Source organism: Pyxicephalus adspersus, chromosome 3 (genome assembly GCF_032062135.1).
Source record: "Pyxicephalus adspersus chromosome 3, UCB_Pads_2.0, whole genome shotgun sequence".
NCBI classification, from domain to species: Eukaryota; Metazoa; Chordata; class Amphibia; order Anura; family Pyxicephalidae; genus Pyxicephalus; species Pyxicephalus adspersus.
Window position 1 is genome coordinate 38,962,731 of NC_092860.1, and position 20,894 is coordinate 38,983,624.

At 34.9% G+C, this 20,894-nt stretch overlaps 1 protein-coding gene across 4 annotated transcripts in view; it reads right to left on the minus strand.

The window, feature by feature from the left end:
- Positions 1–20,894, minus strand: part of FREM1 (FRAS1 related extracellular matrix 1) — an 83,598-nt gene that overhangs the window by 5,021 nt on the left and 57,683 nt on the right. For 2 of the 4 annotated variants that reach the window (XM_072404294.1, XM_072404296.1), the window contains 9 exons: positions 18,585–18,786; positions 18,314–18,458; positions 15,302–15,431; positions 12,158–12,230; positions 6,543–6,692; positions 5,501–5,697; positions 2,931–2,978; positions 2,340–2,513; positions 1,233–1,361 (listed from right to left, as the gene is read on the minus strand). In XM_072404294.1, coding sequence (XP_072260395.1) covers positions 1,233–1,361; positions 2,340–2,513; positions 2,931–2,978; positions 5,501–5,697; positions 6,543–6,692; positions 12,158–12,230; positions 15,302–15,431; positions 18,314–18,458; positions 18,585–18,786 — 1,248 coding nt within the window. Of the gene's footprint in view, positions 1–1,232; positions 1,362–2,339; positions 2,514–2,930; positions 2,979–5,500; positions 5,698–6,542; positions 6,693–12,157; positions 12,231–15,301; positions 15,432–18,313; positions 18,459–18,584; positions 18,787–20,894 lie in introns of those variants that run through there. The other 2 variants (XM_072404295.1, XR_011919772.1) reach the window with 2 other exon arrangements.

Here is a 20,894-nt window from a genome sequence, read left to right on the forward strand (position 1 = left end):
CTATGAGCTATGAGGGAGCTGGGTTGGAACATGGATGAGGAGCAAATGGTAACAGGTAAGAATAAATGCAGCAGCAATTATATTACCAGTGTTCTGAATATCTGCAGTTGTATTTTGCACTGCAGAGACCTAGTCCACATTGTACCTCTTGTAACCTTTAGAAAAACAGGCAAAGTAATAATTATTATTGTAGGCAAATACTTTCTAAAGGCTGCAAAGAAAGAAAAAGCAATTCTAGAGTCCCCGGAGTATATTTTGCCAAAGTTTTGCACAGCAAGCTTCTGGGACTGTGAAATTGTTTTTCCTGCATGACAGCCTTTAGAAAGTATTTGCTTTACTAAGTTAATGTGTATTTGCCTGGGTTTTAGAAGTGAAGGAAAATTAAAATATATGTGCTGATAAAACCTATTTTCTTAGTTTTGGATTAGTATTTAAAAGGATTAGAACTACTGTCAAGTTTTAATTTCTGTCTGGGGCTTCATTTTTCCTTCATGTCCTGTTCTGCAGACAGTATTTCACTAAAAAGGAAGTGAGGAGAAATCTGCAACACAAATTCTTTAGTTCCCTGGTATGGTAATAAATGCAACAAAGAGTATAAGACTAGACTTGGTTTTTCAGTAAATATTTTTAAGCACCTTATATGCTTATCATGTCATACACAATTTTTGTTACATCACTTTTTTTTAAAGCAGGGATGTCTATTTGTTGTGGGTACTATATATTGTGTTTATACTTTTTAAATATTGATTTTAAATGTTTTTGATTGCAAATGTAATTTCTGTCGAATTTGCAGGCAATGCATGAAGGATCCCAACAAGATTATGTGGCCAACCATGAGTGTGAAATGGGTCTAGGTTAACACTAGCTGAAAAAAGGTGCGGGGGCCTGTACAAACCTGGGACAATAAAAAAAAATTATTATTGTATTAATATTTAACAACATTAGTATATATTCTGTGCCTTGGGCTTCTCCTATATAGTAACAGTATTTTGTTTTGCAAGCAGGCAGCAGGTGTATCATGGACTATTTGCTGTATTGATACCGCCCTCCCTTGCCCTCTATGGTTCCAGAACAATCAGTTAGGGATCTACATTGAAGGGGGCTGGGATTTAAAAAACACAGCATCTCTTAGCTGCCTGAACAAGACCAGCAAACACACACACACACAACATAGAGAGGTGCAGACAGATGGTATTTAGTAACCTCCTAACAACATAAAGAATCACTTGTACCTTGGTATTAGCCCTCCATGTCTTCCATGATATGCCATCGCACTGGTAAAGCTTTTGGCTGTTTTCATCAAAATGCAAGAGTCCTTTCAAGTCTGGAGTACATTTCTTGGGAAAGGTCATACCTTTTTCCTACAAAGACATCATAGCAAAATGATCAAACTCATGTATAAAAATTTAATGACTTCAACAACAACATCCTTCAATCAGTGATGAAATATATTTTGGACTAATACTACTGGGTTTTAAAGCAGTGCTAGTGTACTTTAAAAGTTTTCAGCAGGTGTGCTTTTGTTGTAGATGTACCTCTGCCTTACCTGCTAGCAATTTTCTTTTAAACAGGGGCTAAGTATGCACGTGCAATAATTATCGAACGATAAACAATTATTCTCGTTTATTTTGAACGATCGTATTGTGCACAATTCTGTACATACTGTAACATTAAAATCGTTCAAATATAATCTACCAATAATGTAAACACGATACAATCGTTTGAATGATGCAGGAAGGGACATGTACAGGAAACACAGAACAATCCACGATCACTGAACGATCATACACACAAAAGATTACAAACGATCGTCGCCAAATCAGATCCGCCGGGACGGTTGCTCGTTTCCAGCGAGATTCCTCGTTTGAGGGCTTCGTTGACCAGTCTTTGTGCTTTTTTTTGTTAACAATTATCAAACGAATTTTCATGGATCATTCGTTTCCAACAACAATTATTGCCCATGTGTACGCATCCTTACACTATGCAACAAAATTGCATTTTTGGCATACCTGGTGCTGGGAATGATTAACTCCAGGGTGCATGCCCAAGAGTTATGTTATTCTAGTCAACATAGCAAACCCAGATGAAGTGGTAGTGACTAACAACAAGGAGAATCACAGATGCCGCATCGCTGGAGGGGTCACTATGGCAGATAGTTGTGTCATAAAGTGCAAGTATACTGTGCATACTTACATGATAGAGAATGCACACTAACCTAGATGTGCTTTAAATGTGATAGAGAAAAGATGAAACTGCAGCCAGTAAAAGAAACTAACCATAATGTGTTTTTTTTCATTTTCCATGTAATACAAAAATGTATTATTTTATAAATCACATACCTTCTTAGCACTATCAGAGGATATGGGATCACTGTCCGATTGTGGAAGTTCAGTGTTCTTTGCTGAAACTTGTATTCCCTGCTGGCTATGACTCCTCACTGATAACTTGGCTGTCTGGGTTGAGTTTAATGATGGTTTTTCTTCTTCAACTTTCAGTGACACCAAACTGTGATACTAAATTAGGGGCAAAATGTGCTCCTTTTAGTCAATAGCTAGAATTTGATGCAGTGCATATCAGTTTACAGTATCCAATGCATATTACTTTTTAGGGCAAAAAAAAATTTAAAAAGAGTTTTCTAATTTTTTTTATTTTTATTTGCTTACTTGTATACGGGTAATATAGTAGAGGTGTTTCAGTACATTAGCAAACTTCATCATTCACACACTGTATCACACTAATACACTTACCATACCAAATCAGGCAACACAAATACACTCAGTGGTCATGGGGCCTAATGACCAATAGAAGTTTATAAGGAGATGCAGAACCAATGTGGCCAATGTATAGAAAATTTTTACAAAGGACCGATACAAACAGATGCAAGAGACCTCAGGCAGTAGGATACAGGTTACTTATGAATGGTTACTTACTCGATAAATAGTATCAGTTCCTTCTTTGTATACAGATGAAGGTTTGACCTGAAAAATGAATGTACAACAAATACATTAACAATTGACATGTGACATGAAAAACACAGAACAAAGCTGACCATGTCAGTAGTTTTCATCTAATATGCCACTGATTGCTTCAAGAGAAAAAATTTTACCTGCATTTTTGCAAAGCTCTTTATGCACTGCAGAAATCAGTCTGAGAATATTGCAGAACCATAGAGTTTGAAATCCCTAAATAAACTTTAACATGCAAATGTAATGATCAAATCTGCCCCAGTGTGTATTCTTATTTGTATATGTCTATAAGAATCCCAGTGTGTATTCTTATTTTTTATATATATAAATCAACACAGTAGGTGTAGATTTGATTAAAAAAAAAAAACTTTTTTAAAAAATCTGCATTTTAAATAAAAATGTAATAATGTAAACTGATAGCAGAGAGCTTACCTTATTGCTTCTAATTTTACTTACTGCTACAATCTGTACACAGGCTGTATAAATAGGCCGTTAGAATTAAATTTGCAAGTTGTGCTGAACTAGAATTAATGGTCTGTAAGATGCCAGCAGATTTACTACATTAGGGCGTCCTGTTTAAGCGTAAACGTGAACCTTGTCATTAACCGCCTAAGGCAAACTCCGATATGTCTATGGATAATTGGGAATAATTTTACTATTTGGGTGCTGGGCATTCCACATCATATTGCGACATTTGGGCATTATCTCATATAATTAGTGTGCAAGTCAAACATTTCCCTTGGGTGCCTATTAAAATACTTTAAAACCAAGTTTCAATTGCTGTGGAAATTGCATGTTTTGTCCAGATTTTACATTGCTTCGAATGCAGGATTAGTTTTTACTACTTTTTAGACTCCAACAATGCAAATGAGGCATTGAGAAAGGTAGTTTAATCAGTATGGGGATATGATTTTAAATAAATAAATATATATATATATATATATATATATATATATATATATATATATTAGGTACACCTGTTAAACTGTTGTTAACCCAAATATTTAATAAGCCAATCACACGCAGCAGCTCAATTCATATAGGAACATAGACATTGTAAATACGACCTGCTAAAGTTCAAGTCAAGCATCACAGTGGGGAGGAAAGGTGACTTCTGTGACCTTGACTGTACCATGATTGTTAATACCATGCAAACAGTCTCAGTATTTTAAAAACTGCTGATCTGCTTAGATTTTCGCACACAATCATCTCTAGGGTTTACAGAAATTGGTCCATAAAAAGGTTATATATCCAACAAGCAAAAATACGAGGAGAATGGCCAGAATGGTTCAAGCTGATAGAAAGGTAACAGTATTTCAAGCATGAAATATGAAGAAGAGCAACTTAAAGAACATAACAGGTTGAGCTTTTAAACAGATGGGCTACAGCAGCAGGGGACCACACCAGGTGTTGATCCTGTCAGCTAAGTACAGGCACCTGAGGGTAACTCACACCAAAATTAGACAACAGAGGACTGGAAAAATGTTGCCTGTTTTAAGTATCAATTTCTGCTGCCACACTCAGATGGTAGAGTCAGAATTTGGTGTCAACATTATGAAAGCATGGATCCATCCTGCCTTTTAAATGGTTCAGGTTTGTGGTTGTAGTAAGGTATGCCTCTTATTACCAAATGAGCATAGTTTAAATGCAACTGTCCACTTTAGTATTATTTATGACCATGTCCATTCCTTTATGACTGCAAAGTACTTATGTTTTGATGGCTAACAATATTGTTTGCTGCAGAATGTCGCAAATCATCTAAAACTGGTTTCTTGAACAATGAATTCACTCGTCTGAAAGAGCATCTATATTCACCAGATCCCAATTCAATAGAACATCTTTGGGATGTGGTGGAATGGGAGGGTCAGATCATGGATGTGCAACTGGACCGACAAAGCCGCAGCAACTGCATGATGCTAGTATGTCAATATGAACCAAAATTCCTGAGGAATATTTCAAGCACCTTGCTGAATCTATTTTACAAAGAAATATGGCAGTTCTGAAGGCACCATCCACACTAGCAAGGTGTACTTATTTAAGTGGCAAATGTGTATATACTTAAATATATATAAATATATAAAAAGAGTCTCTGTAACCTACAGATCATTTATACCTTACTGCATATTAGGGGTGCACAAACTACAAACTGATATGCATTTTAAAATTGCACTGCCATGCATTTTTATGTTTATTTTTGTTTTTATGCAAATCTCAGCGCATGATTAAAAAAAAAAAATTATACAGTAAACCAATATATTAGTACTATAGGACAAAGTTTGTATAATTGAAACATCCTATTTTTTAACATATGCTTATTCAGGGCATTTTTGCCTTGTTGTTGCATAGGGACTGTGTTGCATGTGACAGCTTTATACAACCCAACACTGTTGGTAGGAAAGAGTGAATACATTTATGAATATAGCAGAAAAAGCAAAGTTATTGCATGTGTCATTCAAATGTCATAATTTGTCAGCTCTAGTTGAGTAACCATTCACGTTCAGCCTATGTGTGAATATTTATTTAAAAATTCTTACAGATTTTCCATTTCCAATAACCCGGAGTCTCTTTTTCCCAGTTTGTACAAGACTCATTTCTTCAGGTACAACTCCTCTAATTCCCTCATCTGTCTTTATCGTATTTGAAAGCAGAATATCCACCAGACCAATGCTGCAGGAGGTCCGTGCTGGTGGGAAGGTACAGTTTCGTAGACCACCATTCTTTTGACAACTACCTATTAAAAATGAAATAAGAACTGCATGTAAACTGTCAGCAAAACATAAATCCAATAAAATTTCAGAAAAACAAAATATATAAAACTCAACAATAAAAGGGAAATTGTGTTTACCCCTGGTCCTGTTTAGCATGCCATAACTGAGCAGGTCTGAATTAGATATGCAAAAACACTTGTACCATTATAATGACTCAATAGTAGGGGAAGAAATTAGCTCCCAGTGTTGACCAAAGATAATAGTATAAAAGGATAATAGGATAAATGTTAAAAAAAAGCTAAATTGTCTAAAGCTACATACAGAGATTGGAGAAGCTTTCCATTAGAAAAAATAACACTTCAGATAATAAAGTACACTGATTTGTGTACTTTGTGTAAATTACGGTATGAATTTTACTCTCTTTATTAGTACTTTAATATTATTTTTTGGTTCCATGCATTTTAGGATATAATATAATACAAGTAGTCTGAGGAGCAATTCAAAATGCTGAATGTAGGTAATACTTAAACTGTTTATAGATAAACATAATACACAAAATCATGATCATAATATTTAATAAAGCAAACTAAACCAAGATGCTTAACATATTATCTATGTGCTTCAACCGGTTAAATGCTGCAAACTATGTATTATAAATCAATTATCCAACTAGTTGTACTACAACCATAGGTTTTCTCACAATTATAGACTCTATACATATCCCCTAAATAACAGTAGTAAAACAGGAAAAAAGAACACCTTTTTTGTTAAGAAAGCTATCATTAATGACGACATTTTGTTATTGAAAGGGAGTAGATTTTCTGCTTAGACTGTTCCAGATTTTAAGATGCAGATCAAAAAAGAATACCTCCTCTGGGGTCCACAATTTTCACTACAGCTCTTGTCTTAGTGCCAAGAACAGCATTCACAGGAGAATTCAGAATGACTTCAAAGGTCTCATCGTCTTCTTCTAATCCATCCTGGGTAATTGCTATATTCCAAGTCTTGGTTGACACTCCTACAACAAGTAAACATTTCAATTACTCTTTTAATTACTATTTCAAACAACCTGGTGATAGAGAAATATATTAATTAGCATGTCTGCAGTTAGATGGGAAGAGTGGAAGGATGCCATTGTGCTTGCAAAAATCTGATTGCTCTCCCGCTGTTCTCTCCAGTCACAGAACATGCCTGTAAAATCCCCTGGACAGTGTTATTTAACCCATACTGTGCTACTAAACATGCAAGATGTTAATGCAAGTCGGTAGTAATGGCATTTTCATTCAGATGAGATTTTGACACAACTCTGTCTAACCCTGTCTAACTGCTGTAAATGTGATCATGTTTATAAACCAAAGAATAAAGCAATACATAAAAAGTGCACTACAGTAACCAAATAGATACTGAAACGTTTTATTATGCTAAGCATTAGGAAAATAACAAAACGTGAACTGCTTAGTATGAAGTTACATTTCCTATTAAATGTTTACACATATAGGCAACATTAGGTGCCATCTGTTAAACTTGGCAATACTCAACTGAGAATGTTTTGGGGATGGTTAATGGCATTGTGCCTAAGGGCCCTTTTACACTACTTTGCTTTTCATATGGTTCACATATATTAGAATAAGAAAATAAACTTTAGTGCACATGGCTTTCAACAACCATGTCCACATGCTAATAAAAGCAGTGAACCTTTTACTTAGAAATATAGAATACCTATGATGTCTTACCAGCTTCAGGCTTCCACTGATCATATATTGCTATCTGTGTCTGAAGACAGTGGATCCCGCTTAATTTCAGATGTGTACCCGGTCAGCCTTTTAGGACCCCTCTTTGCCATTGTCCTTGGAAATCATGCAAAGCCATAGTTCACATGTGAGGACACCTTTTTTATCAAAAACTGTCTAAGAGGTGGTTTCCCCCAAAACTGAATATTTAGTTTCACTCCCTGCTGTGAGCTTGGTACAAGAAAACAAAAGAAAGTAATTGCCTCTAATGGGACATTGGCAATTACAATAAAAAAAAATAAGGCCAGAGAGGAGTTCCTACAATTACCATTCATTTTGACGAACACTTCAGGTCTCCAAGTTTTGTTCATATTGTAAATCACAAAAGTAACTGTTTCTGTTAGTGGGCCAACTAAATTTGAACCTTCATTATACTTGCATGTTAGCAGTAATAATAAGATACTACATAATATTGATTTTCAATATTTTGCCCTAAAGAGAATCTGGGTATCTTCAAAATAGGACTTCAACACGCCTAGTAAAATGGCCACCTAAGAGATATTACCCATACAGTATATGCTGGATTTACAGTAAAGATCCTGGACCATCTATAGCTAGAGACTCCAAGGAGATAGAGTATCAATATAAAATATCTCAAGTATCCAAACTTATTCATGATATTCAGGCATTGCTGTCTATCGAAGCACACTGGTGACTGGTCAAAACCAGTGTAGTCTATTTCACAGTAAGTTACATTAAACCCAATAAAGTATATCAAGCCCAAATTTTTTTCAAAAATTGACAAAATGATATAGGTGTAGAACCACTATTAGGTTTTTATTGCTCCATATATTATCCCACACATACTCCTCACTGTCTAAACAAGTGAGTTTTGCTCAACAGCAGTGACACCATACAAATCAAGTGCTGAAAGTCAAGTCAAGTCAACTATACACCTACTGCCTCTTTAGATAAACACATAAACAGCTGGTTTAGCAATACTTAGATGTACTCGTAATGTAACACAACAAATTCTAAAATACAAAACCACATATTTTTATAAACTTAAAAAAAGTTTAAACAGTTTTGGCACATGTGGTTCTGAACCTTAAACTCCAGGCATGTAGCAGTTTCAGGACATTATTCTACATTTTTTGAATTTTAACCAAATGAAGGCATTTAAAATGCCCTAAAGTACAAAAAGTGCCTACAATGCAGACATATTCGTATTGCAGCTCATAATTCACAAGGATGGCTTTCAGCATATGAAAACTGAGTTTTTACAATGACTAGACCTGCAGCAATCCTCCCGGGGCATCTTCAGATTTACCTAGACTTTCAAAATATTAGGTAAAAGTAGGTCCAGACCAGTTACCAAGTTGGATTGCAGGTATGCCAAAATCCTCCCCAACACTTACCTATTTCTCTTTTAAATATTTGGTCTTTAATTAAAAGTTACATAACAGTCCACAACATTTAGGAATATTTATTTTGGGCTGTTTAATTTTTACCTGCTTTTGTTCTTGGTCTTTATTTTCTGTTTTACCATGTTAACATAATGTACGCTTATTGTTTTAGACAATTGTTTAAAACGTTTATAATGTGGTGAGGTTTACATTTCAAATGCTATTTTTCTCTTTTAATTTCTTTCAAAAGCAAAGAATGCACTAAGTGCATTTAAAATGTATTACATAATCGTCTCACAAACACATATATCTAACTTTAATAACAATCCTGCAATTTAGGTTACCCATGGATACAAAGATAACACTTATAAAACTGAGCTCTGCACATTCCCTGAGTTGTAATTTACACATTAAGCTTTTTCATTAGATTGTTGTTGTCTATCTGTAAATTTACTATTTTTTATGTGTGGTCATAACTAAAGTCTTGACATGTAAACATAAAAGAAAGTTGCTACAAATTTAGCATTTGCTACAGGAAAACTTTTATTGGTAGAAAAACATAGTGTGCAATTGCTTACTTCTGAAAATACTAATTGGCTAACTTTGTGCTGACCCATTGGCTGTAAGGCCCTTCACAATCAGGGCCCTACAGCCAATAACTATTGTTAAAAATGATCATGAGTAATCATTTTCACCAATGGTAGAATGATCAAGAGCTTTGGGTGTTTACAAACCTCGCCTTTTTCTTTGAATTGAAATCAAGTTCTGCCTAATACAGCTGCTAATTCGAATGCCAGAACTCAGTTGGCAGTAGAGTGGTAGTTGAGGATTTAATATTGACTTGGGAAACAGTCAAGGCCCTATGTGCAGTTTAGATTCCAAAGGCCTCCACAAGATCTCAATGGAAGACATACATACACACTAATACTAATATATTTTACCATTGTTTTACCATAAACACATTGCAGGCCAGGTTAATTTAAAAAAAAAGTGGCAATACTACTTGTAGTTTAAACAGATAAAAACATTTTCTGTTCCAAGACTTTTTATAATGTCTATAAGTCTTCACTGGGCTGTTTTCAGAGTTCTGCATTGTGTAAAATGTTACTCATAACACATTTTCCTGTTATATCCACTGTTAGCCAACATTTAAGGAGAAATTGGTCATATGTATGGGGAAGTTATATCATGTCCTTGTGCACTGTCTACATATCTACGGTCAGTAACAATAGAAGACATAGATGACATAGTCATGCACACAAACCTAACATACTGTAAACTGTAAACAATTAATAAATACTTCGCTTTGCATATTAAAGTAATTAAACTTAAGATTTGTATGTCCCATGTTTCATGATGTGTTAATAAAACATTTTGAAATAACCAGATTTTAACATAATATTGATTTTATGGACAATGGTGTAAAATTTCAAAATTGAGTATGTTACTGCTGGTTTGTCAAAAAAATCCAGTGCCTTATTATCATTATTCATAGGTGATGATGTAGATGGACTGTTAGGATTTGTGCATCCATTAGCAGATCATATATTTCTACTAGAAGGTTTTGATTGATTACTATTTCTTAATACCCCATTCAATTCCACTATATTGATAGACTATGACACTGCTAAAAATTCTATAATAGCTTGCAAGCTTTCCTCACACTGTACCACATAGTTCTATCATATGTATAATTTAAGATGGAATTCCTATTTGCCCAGCAACATGTATAACAGCTAATTCTATCCTGGAATTGAGCAGAAAGTCTTACTGTTGGCAAGCAAAAGCAGCGGCTCTATTTTGTAAGGTTTGGTAAATGTAAAAACATGCCAAAATCTCCCAGAAAATCACTATGTTTTACTACTAATTAATTAAGTATAATGTAAGTAAGATAATGCTTTGTTATAGCACATTAATCCCCTGCTGTTTAGATAAACAATGCCTTGCACATAAATGTGCAGACATAAGATAACTATATTATTACATTTGAAAGAGCTTTCATCAGAAACAGTTGCAATATTTTCCAATACAACAGGAGGAAAAAAATCACAACTTTTTTGTATTGCAATGTCTATTCTTCATTACTTGTCTAGTTAATTTTAATTTATGTTCTTTAGGACAAATGCATTAGATTGCACATTAACTTTTTACAGGACAGTATATAGATAACTTATAAATATAAATTATAAATATCAGAGATATGTAATTAATGTATTGACATATTTTTCTTTAAAACTAAATCTAATTCAAAATTAATCGAATTCACATGAATGTAAAGGGCACACAACAAATGTAGAGGGCTTTTCAACAAAAATACATATTTACATTTAGTTATATGTTTTTATAGCTGTACAACATAATATTTTTAATAGACAATGGAATTGAATAACTGAGGAAATAGATACTGTTCACTTAGCAAAGTGTATGTTTGCTTTGCAAGGTGAAAGACAGTAAATAAAGTAAAATGTTCACTTTGCACATTTTTCATATGCTATGGAAATGTAAAAAACTGGATTTGTGCCATCATAGATTGTTCATTTACCAATTAGTACTTAATACTTAATTAGTTAGTGCTGGTTATTGTTATTTACTGCCAACAACACTGACAATAAATAGGTAGGAGGATAAGTTTTATAATTTTTCTTTAAGGATAATCACTATGCATACATATATAATCAATCCTAAATGGTTACAGTTTTTTTTTTTTTAGAAAACATTGGAAGTAATTTATAAAATAAAAAATAAGGGTTCTAAGGATTTTAGAAATTCTAGATGTTTAACATTCTGTAATATTAGTTATTACATTTGAAAAGAGCTTAAGAGCTGAATGCAGACCCTGCTGCAAAAAAAGCAAAATATTTTATTGTATACATATTTTGTCAAAGTATTTGTTCTGCTTGATTCTTGCACATGATCTCATGTACTGTGTGGTGTTACAGTATGGCTATTCCCCACCAACTTCCTCCTCTTGTCCACTCAGATTATACTAAGGTTTGATTGGACAGTGAAATGGGGATATGCAGGACTTAACCTTAAAGATCAGGCCAGTAAAATAACCAAAGATGCCTATGTCAGCTCTTTTACTACTTTTAAGAAGTCTGTTTAAAATTTTTTTTTTACCCAATGTTTATGCAAGCATTTATAAATACACCACTATTTGTTTAAAATGCAGTACATGTTTACATAAATGAGTTGTAGTTATCAGTCTTGCTAAGCTATATTTAATGCCCCATAACAACCATAATCAGATCTGCTTTGCTATATTTTTTAAGCTTTAATATGAGACAAAGAAATCATTATATAACAGATGTTTTTCTTTTTTTCAGTATCTGTGTGCTAACTCTTACCTGGGTCAAATTGTATTAGTTTTGAAGGACTTGAAGAAAAGTCTTTCCCATCCAAAGCACTTATTCCATTCACCTATAAAACATAGCAAAATGTATGTTAAAGGTTATTAGAATTATCACTTCACTACTAGCAACTGAAAACCCTTTAGTCTTCCTAATTCCTCAGAGTATAGAGATTTGCCTTTTTTCTCACTAGACCTTTCCTATGTGGACTATCCTAACATAGTATACATATACATCTTATAGAACCTATTAGGAAAGAGGGAACACAGGAACAAAAAAATTCCTGAAATTTTTTCTAAGCAGAGTTTTCATGAATATCACAAATCTAGACATTGGCCCTGATTTATTAAGCTCTCCAAGGCTGGAGAGGATACACTTTCATCAGTGAAGTTGGGTGATCCAGCAAACCTGGAATGGATCTGGTCCAGGAATAAAAACGTTTGCAAACAAATAGCAAATGATTTTTAAGAATCCATTCCATGTTTTCTGGAACACCCAGCTTCACTTCTGAAAGTGTATTCTATCCAGCCTTGGGGAAATTTATTAAATCAGGCCCATTACCTCAAATAGTTGACAAAGCTTTTTTACTATATAGTTGTAACTCTAAATCACATAGCAGAGCAGTAAATTCCCTGACATAATTCTAAATGATACTGTGAATGCTTGCATGCGTATTTGACGCACATACATGTATGTCCATATCATCCAGAGCAGTGGTCGTCAATTGGTGGTCCATGAAAAAACTTTGATGGTCCGCAGAAAAATGTCCCTTAATGTTACCATTACACATTCAATTATCCTGACATAATCCCCTTCCCTGGCACACTCACCTACATTCCGATTACCCATTCATTCATTCATTCATTCACTTCTCTATTTCTCTCCTTTTTCTTCTCATTCATTATCATAATTTTTCATCCCTCTATCCCTTCTATTCATTCTTCAATTCCACACTCTCTTCAGTAATACATTGTCCATCATACTACCTCTTCCATATTTAATCCTCACACATCCTACATTTTTTCTCCCCATCCCTACTGATCTTATCCCTAAGCTCATTCATTCATTAAGAATCCCCCCCAGCGGCGTCCTTCTCCTGACGTACTTTCCCCGTATGGACACAATGTTGTTGTGTCCACAGTCCTACGCTACTCTCCCCCGAGGATTTTTAGCAAGCAGGTCTGAGCCTGCGATGGGAGAATGGGCAGGTTCTGGCATCATCCTTTGAGTAACACATGGCTCACCGTGCATGTGCGATGTGGATTCTGGACCTGGCGCAGGCGCACTCACTTGTACTATGAGTCTTTTTGAAAATCGGAATTTAAAATGATGAATTTAGCTGTCCGTGAGGTCTGAAAGGTTGGCAACCACTGATCCAGAGCATGCAAATAATTTGCTGGGACCAGAGGAAAATAGGGAGGTTTTATTGATTTAGTTGTAATTGTAATTTTCATGTCAAACTTTAGGTATTTTTTTTAGGGTAACAGGATCAGCTTTATAGGGGTCTGGCATTTCTGCAGTAACAGATTGCTCATTATCCACCAATACTTTAGTACCGGGGTGATCTGCTGTGCAAGGGAAGGCAGCATAGAATTGGATCTGCTTTTTCCCTGCTAAAAGCTGGTCATGGTGCACACAATCCTAGTGAGCCAATGCGGTCATGAAAGCACACAGACAATCCCAAAAAGCCAAAGTAACAAGAATTTGCAAATTATGTCTCTATGTAGTGCTCTGTAGTGGGTCTGAAACTCCAGGAGCTGATTACTGTTTCAAGTTGAATTTTAGTCAATTGTATTTTGCCTTCCCTGGTTCAACAGCAACCCCAACAACCTGGGCTAGGCTGAACCTGATCAGTTAGCAAACTGATTTGTGTGAGATATGTGGGCACACAAAGAATATAAAGTCAGTCAGAGATTTACATTATGTTAGGGTATATCATCTCTAGGATAGCATTTTAGTGCAGGAAGTGGATGTTGGCAGTGGGTGACCAAAAGTTGACCATGAATGATACCAGAACAAAGTTGGTTAACGTGCATGTAAAATAAAACCTTTTAGGTTCAGATAGGGCAGGAAAGAGTAAATCCTTCTAATTGGGTGGACTATCCTTCACTTTCAGTCCTAGATATGCAAGAGGAAATCTGAGGGATAGTGAACATTATGGAGAAGGTAATAGCCCCGAATCTTAGAGAGTTGCTATATGAACAGGTGTCAGAGTTGGAGGATTTTGCCCCACTTCTTGAACTGATTGCAACTCAAAATGTTTGCTTCACAAAATCTGTCCTGGTGGTTCCCAGGATAAAGGGGTAATGGAGGAAAACCACTTGCTAAAGTGACTAAGCTTCCCCATTCAAAAAAATCTCAGCTTAGCTTCTAAACCAATTATATATATATATATATATATATATATAATTATTATTTATTTAATTATCATGTAACTATACATGGCTTTGAGGAGTGCATTGTCACATCATCCCCTATCTAAACTTTATTATAAAACTGCTACATCATACATTGACACATCACTTATGAATGTCATGAACAAATATATCTGATGTTAGGTCTGCTTTAATGAACTCCATACCATCTGATCTCACTGCAGCAAAAGCAAGCACATTGCACAGAGCAATAATTGTACCAGATGTAAATGCAGTGACAACACTAATGACTTGAAAAAAGCTGCTCTGTAATGTGCTTTGCCTAATATTTGGCAACCTTCTACACTTGTAATGAATGCATTGGTCCATGCAAAATCATGTACCCAGTAGCTAGGGGACTTTTTTTTATCAAATGACAGAATATGAAAAGTTCATGTATAAAATAACTTTTCTAACCTTCTTTCCACAAAACGACTCAAGTGTGTTGATTAAAAAGTGAAATAGCATTTATATTACTAGAATTTTGCTGCTCTTGAGAAGCAGTGGTTTATTCAGAAGTTGCTAAACCTTCCACCTCTATATTAATGCAAGCACTAAGACTTTTTTTTTACAATTGCCAACATACTAATCAGTATTTTCCGTCATGTATTACTTGAACCACTGTATAAGTGAACATATTGAGAGACAGCAGTTTGTACTTTCAAGCTTTGAATTTATATTCAGTTACAATTTGTATTTGTTAATTGTAAAACATGAAAAGTGTTACCATCACTGTAATGAAGGCGGAGTCTACAATGTAACCTCTCCTTGTGAGCTTCAGAGACACCGCTGCTTCTGTCTCACATACCTCATACTGGGTTTGAAGCAGTTCAATACCAGACCATTTCAAACCTAAGCTGTGAAATAGTAAAAAAAAATCCAATAACACATTATATTAATAATGCAAATAACAACTAATGTAATGATTAGTATGATTGAATAGTAATGAACTAATGAATAGTAATGATTATGCATGTGCTGGTAATCTGTAATACATTATCCGTAATCAAAAGAATTGAAGTCTAGAAAGACCACTATGTTTTGTTGTTTTCATGACTCTAACATATATCCCTGTATATATAGTCCTAAAGCAGAGCTAGAGTTCTGCATTGAAAAGTTGCAAGCAGGAAGGATTTTTTTTTCAGAAGGGACAGGTGATATAGTTTCTGCAATAAAACATACCTAACTTCCTGTCTGCAATCTTTTTTTGATGTACTAAGAGGATAAGGTAAACCTCTCATTGCTGTCTAAACAAACCAATATGATTGCAGTGACAGGCAAAATCACTGTACACATCAAAATGTTTTGTTCCGACTTGCACTGCTCTCCAGCTTGTCATTACCATGTATAATGGCTGCCTCTATCACAGATTATCCCACAATAATCCCTGCCAGGGAAACCTTAAAATAGTTTTCAGTTCTCAAGGAATTCCAACAAAAATAAGTTTATCAGAGGTCTTAAGAAAATGGTCATTATATTCATAGTCAGTGTGATGAATGTTCAGAATACTGCCCTTTGAGATATCTAAAGAGTGTTATTGTTACTCTGCCAAGTGGCATTAGATCTGGAACTATGCAGGCACTGCTTTAGATGGCAGTCACACACAGCTCAAGGAACCCCTTGCAACCTCTGAAGGAACCCTAGGATTTCACAGAGCTGTTCTAGCATTATTGTACTGTGCAAAAAGAGGGGAAGGAAAATGCCAGCAACAAAACACCCTTCCAACATAAGGGAAGAGAAGAAGGGAAAATAAAAACAATACAAATGGCTTAAAACAATTTTTGAGTGTATCAGTAACTTTTACTGTCTGTTGGATGGGTTGTACGTGATAGTGGCTCCAATGGCTAGTGGCTTCTATGATCCTTACTGTCATTTATTAACAGGCAATTTCCAAAATTTGGAACTCCACCCCTGCCCTCAGTGTTTAAAACCTGGACAAGCTGTAGGTTCTGCCAGTTAGGCCTCCATATGTGCCGTTACTGCAGTTATTGCAAGTTACTGGCAAAAAAGAGGTATTTTTACCCCCCAAAAAAACAGAAGGCACACTCTTTTTCAGTATATTAATGAGGCTGTATGATTTTTTTGCAAGGAGGGGAAAATTGGTTTACTGACACTTTATGAAAGCATATTGTATAATATTATTGGTACCTATGTGCAGAAAAAAAGACAGCGCGTGAAGTTAATATTAATAACTACAGCTAGAAATGCATAAACATACTACAGCTAGAAATGTATAAACATTTATTCCATACAACACACCATTGTAGTCTGGTAAAATGTCAGCAACATTTCTTAGACAATACTAATTCATAACTATGTTGAGATTGCATTTGTTTTTAGCTATATAAATTTGTATTAGTTAAACAAAATATCTATGTAGATGGTCCACACATTGCTGACTTCCCCTTCTACAAGTGGGACACATAACTATAAGACAAGAGGGACATCTAGTGGTAGAAATCTGTATTGTAAGCTAACATATTTATGGAGAGAAAAAAAATGTCCTGATAATATGTATTCTAATCTAAAGAATCATTTGAGATATGGATTGGCCTGATTGGTCTGTTTGCTGTGATTTTCTACACTTGGTACTTGGAATATAAGAAATGGTTAGATGAAGGTAAATTATGCTTTTCCCTGTAAATTGTAAATTCCACATTTTAAATTTAATGTTGTATTTAATGAAGCTGAAATCTATAACTAACTGCCTGCACTGCAAGGGTTAGACGTCCATTTTGTCCCCCCACCCCTGATGACCACACATTCTCCCTCTCTGATTATCTGGGTTGCAAGCTGGTCTCCAGCTTCCTCTCTTACAATGAAGTACTACAGGACCTGCGACCGCAGCACAGATTGCATTAAAGAAGAGTCTGCGGGGGGACCAGTAGCACACTAGACCATGTTGGAAATAATGGAGGTGAAAAAGAGTTCTGTTTCCTTCCCTCTAGACAAGGGTACTACACTGTAAGGGGAGTTTTTTTTATTTGTGTTAGTTAAGTGGTTTAGAGCTACTGCTATACAAACCTTTGTATACATAATCAGAAAATTATTTTAATACTACTTTTTTTCTAAAAATAGATAAACTTGTACAAATCTGAGGTATAGTGTTAAGATGGTATAAGGCCTGTAAAACTGCTAAGGATTATAGAACATTTAAGGTCCACTGTAAGGTCCCACTGCACAGATAATCACGTTGTTTGGCCATAAAATAAAACCCCACATACCCTGAATGACTGCAGGAAAGCCAATGCAATCACCAACACTCATATAGAGAAGCTGTGTGTATTTTGGATCTGCCGACCAGGTACTTCAACATGGACAGTATTGTACAGTGTTGCATATTTTATATAAAAATTACTGTAAATCTATTTCTAGTGTACAATGTCATAGCTGATACACAAGCAAAGATCTCAAACATCATCATTAGGTAAAAAAGACAGCCCAAGATAATTTATCTGTACACAATTCAGTAATATAATTTCCTTATTAGATGAGAACATTATTAATATAAAAATAATTAATAATAATAATAATAAACTATATTTAAAAGGAGCCAACATATTACACAGTGGTGTATAATAAAAAGGGGTTGCAAATAACAAATACAAAGACACTGCAGAAAAAGAGAACCCTGCCCCAAAGAGCTTACAATCCAAGAGGAGGGGGAAGTAGCACACAATACAGACTGTCTAATGAACACTACAAACTATATAAAAGATTAGGATCTGTCATGACTTACATTTGTGGTAAAGCTCTGTTTCCAGCTCGATCTGAAACGTCAAACTCCATGGCATCATCATACACACCAAGTGAAGGATTTATGATGTATAGAATAGATTTTCTGTTTAGATCCTGTTGAGTGAATTGCTCTTTAATAATTTTACCTAAGAAAAAACATTAGGAATAATGGAAATAAAAATAATATTTATGTAAAAATGAAAAAGCTTCCAACACATTTTGCATTACATCACAAGAGTTATGTTGTGTAGAGATAATATGTTTGCCCTTACCCGATGTTACATTTTTCAGGTAACCTCTCTGAGGTCCCCTTATAATCTTAAAAATGATGTCTTCATCCACAGTCCCAGAATCAGTAGCCATCAATTCTCTGGATGTAATATAGATTCCATACTGGCCATCTCTAATAAGCTGAACTTTCGTGGCACACTGAAAATGCACTATTTTGGGACTGGTGTCATCTGGTAAATCCACCTATGCAAAGAAAATGCAAAATAATTGGTGCATAAAATAAATTTATAATGATCATAATACTTATGTAGAAATCAAATATAAAGTATGCAAATAGAAGGCATATAGGAAAATGTTCTGGTGTCTGTAATGGTAGCAAAAATGACTATGAGACTATTTGGTTAGAACATTTACAGCAAATACCTTTATGTGTAATTGCTTTCACTAGATAGTTTCCTATTGCTAACATTACAGACTGATACTTTTTTCTTTTGATCTGCTACAGTTGGCTAAGCTAAGGAGTAACCCAGGACATCTGTGCATGTGGTCAGTTTCTTTAGAAGCAGTAAAATGAAAATGAAGGGCCAGTTATACAACGGAATTAAAAACATAGAAAAACAAAACTATAGTTTATACCTTGTCCTTGTAACAAAACAACACTTAAGTTTGATTGGAATTTTGGGAACAACAACAGAAAAGCCGGGGCCTTGATGCCCACTGAAATCTGGTTTCTCTGCAGAAAACGGCTTATATAATTCTGGTTAAAGTTTATAAAATTTGTAGCTATTAGAGGTACAAGTTTAAGGAAAATTACAGGATTAACAACATTTTAATCATTGCAGAAAGGCTGAGACTATAGTGGAAGCAAGTCACAACCCCCAGCAATTAATAAAGCAAATATCTGAACGAGGGTCAAATGTAAACCAGGCTGGAGAAATAGGTTAGTGGTCATGCATGATTTACAGTATGTAAAAAATTGGCTTAATTTGCATTAAAAGCCCACATGTGTCACCTTCATGCATCTTTACTCCTACTATTTGCATTGCAATTTCTGGTTTAGTAGGCCAACAAAATCTCAGTCATCAAAACTATGTGATCAGAACTTTATTTTGTTTTTGTTTCTATTGCACTCATTGCATGTGGTCCATATTTAAGATTAATTTTGATATACCATGGATATCTATTCCTTTTGTCAAAATCCTGACCCTTTTGATGATATTTGTATAATAAGCCCACATTTAAAAATAAATAACAGGTAGGTATTATTAATATTAAACAGGATTTATATAGCGCCAACATATTACGCAGCACTGATCTCTTTGGATAAGTTGAATCCTCCCTTGTAAAACGTTATTGATACATACAGCATGACATCCATGTAGGAGTTAGTAAAAAGACATAGAAGTGAGTTACATACATGCAAACCGGTGTATTTTAGTCTTGTCTTTCAAATTTACTTCTCAGTTTAAGTGTCAACAAGAACTAAAGATAATGGCAATCACTGCTTGCTGGCAATGTGCCCCAATTCTGCAGTCTCTAAAGAATGTTGCTATTGCAGACAATAGGGAGTAGTTTCATGTTCTTGGATGGAAGCCATACTTTGTCTGTCAGAGTGAAGCAATAATAGATACTTCCATCCCCTATACAATTCCCAGACATCACAGAGTTTGAGACCTCCTTACTCTAATATGAGATTCCTGTTTATTTGGGGTGGTTTAATTCCACTTTATATTGCAGTTCTTTTGTTTCAAATGCACTTCCCAAATTTACATAACAATGAGATATATGAAGACTTAAGAAACAATAGCCTAATTAAATGCACTCATTTCAGCTTTCATTCCATTCATTACTTGGGGAATATAATGTCAGAATGGATGTAGTTTTATTCCTAACAGCCTGTGCGAAATAAACATGTACCATAAGACTTTCTATCTATCTATCTAGCTAGAGGTGGAAGTTGGAGCACCAGCATTTGTCATGCCAGATGTTCAGAAAATAGATGGGAGAAATGTGGAACGTGAAGTCACTGGACAGTAACACCCAAGAGTGTAACTAATTTTTTCAGTTCAGATGCCCTAATCATAAAGGACCTGCTAAATCAAGCATCTTGTTTCTGATGTGAATGTATCTTTCTCATGGGTTCATATTGGAGTATAATATATTTAACAAAACAAGGTAATTGCCCTTTTTTTAAGTACAGTAAGATGCACATTTTGGATAGAGAGAACAATTGGAGCATACGGGAACAACCAGTACTGATCCATCCACATATAATGTTGTTTTAACATTTCTACCTGGGCAGAGTGACCACAACAATCCACACATTTAGCCATGTATTTCTAACAACTAAG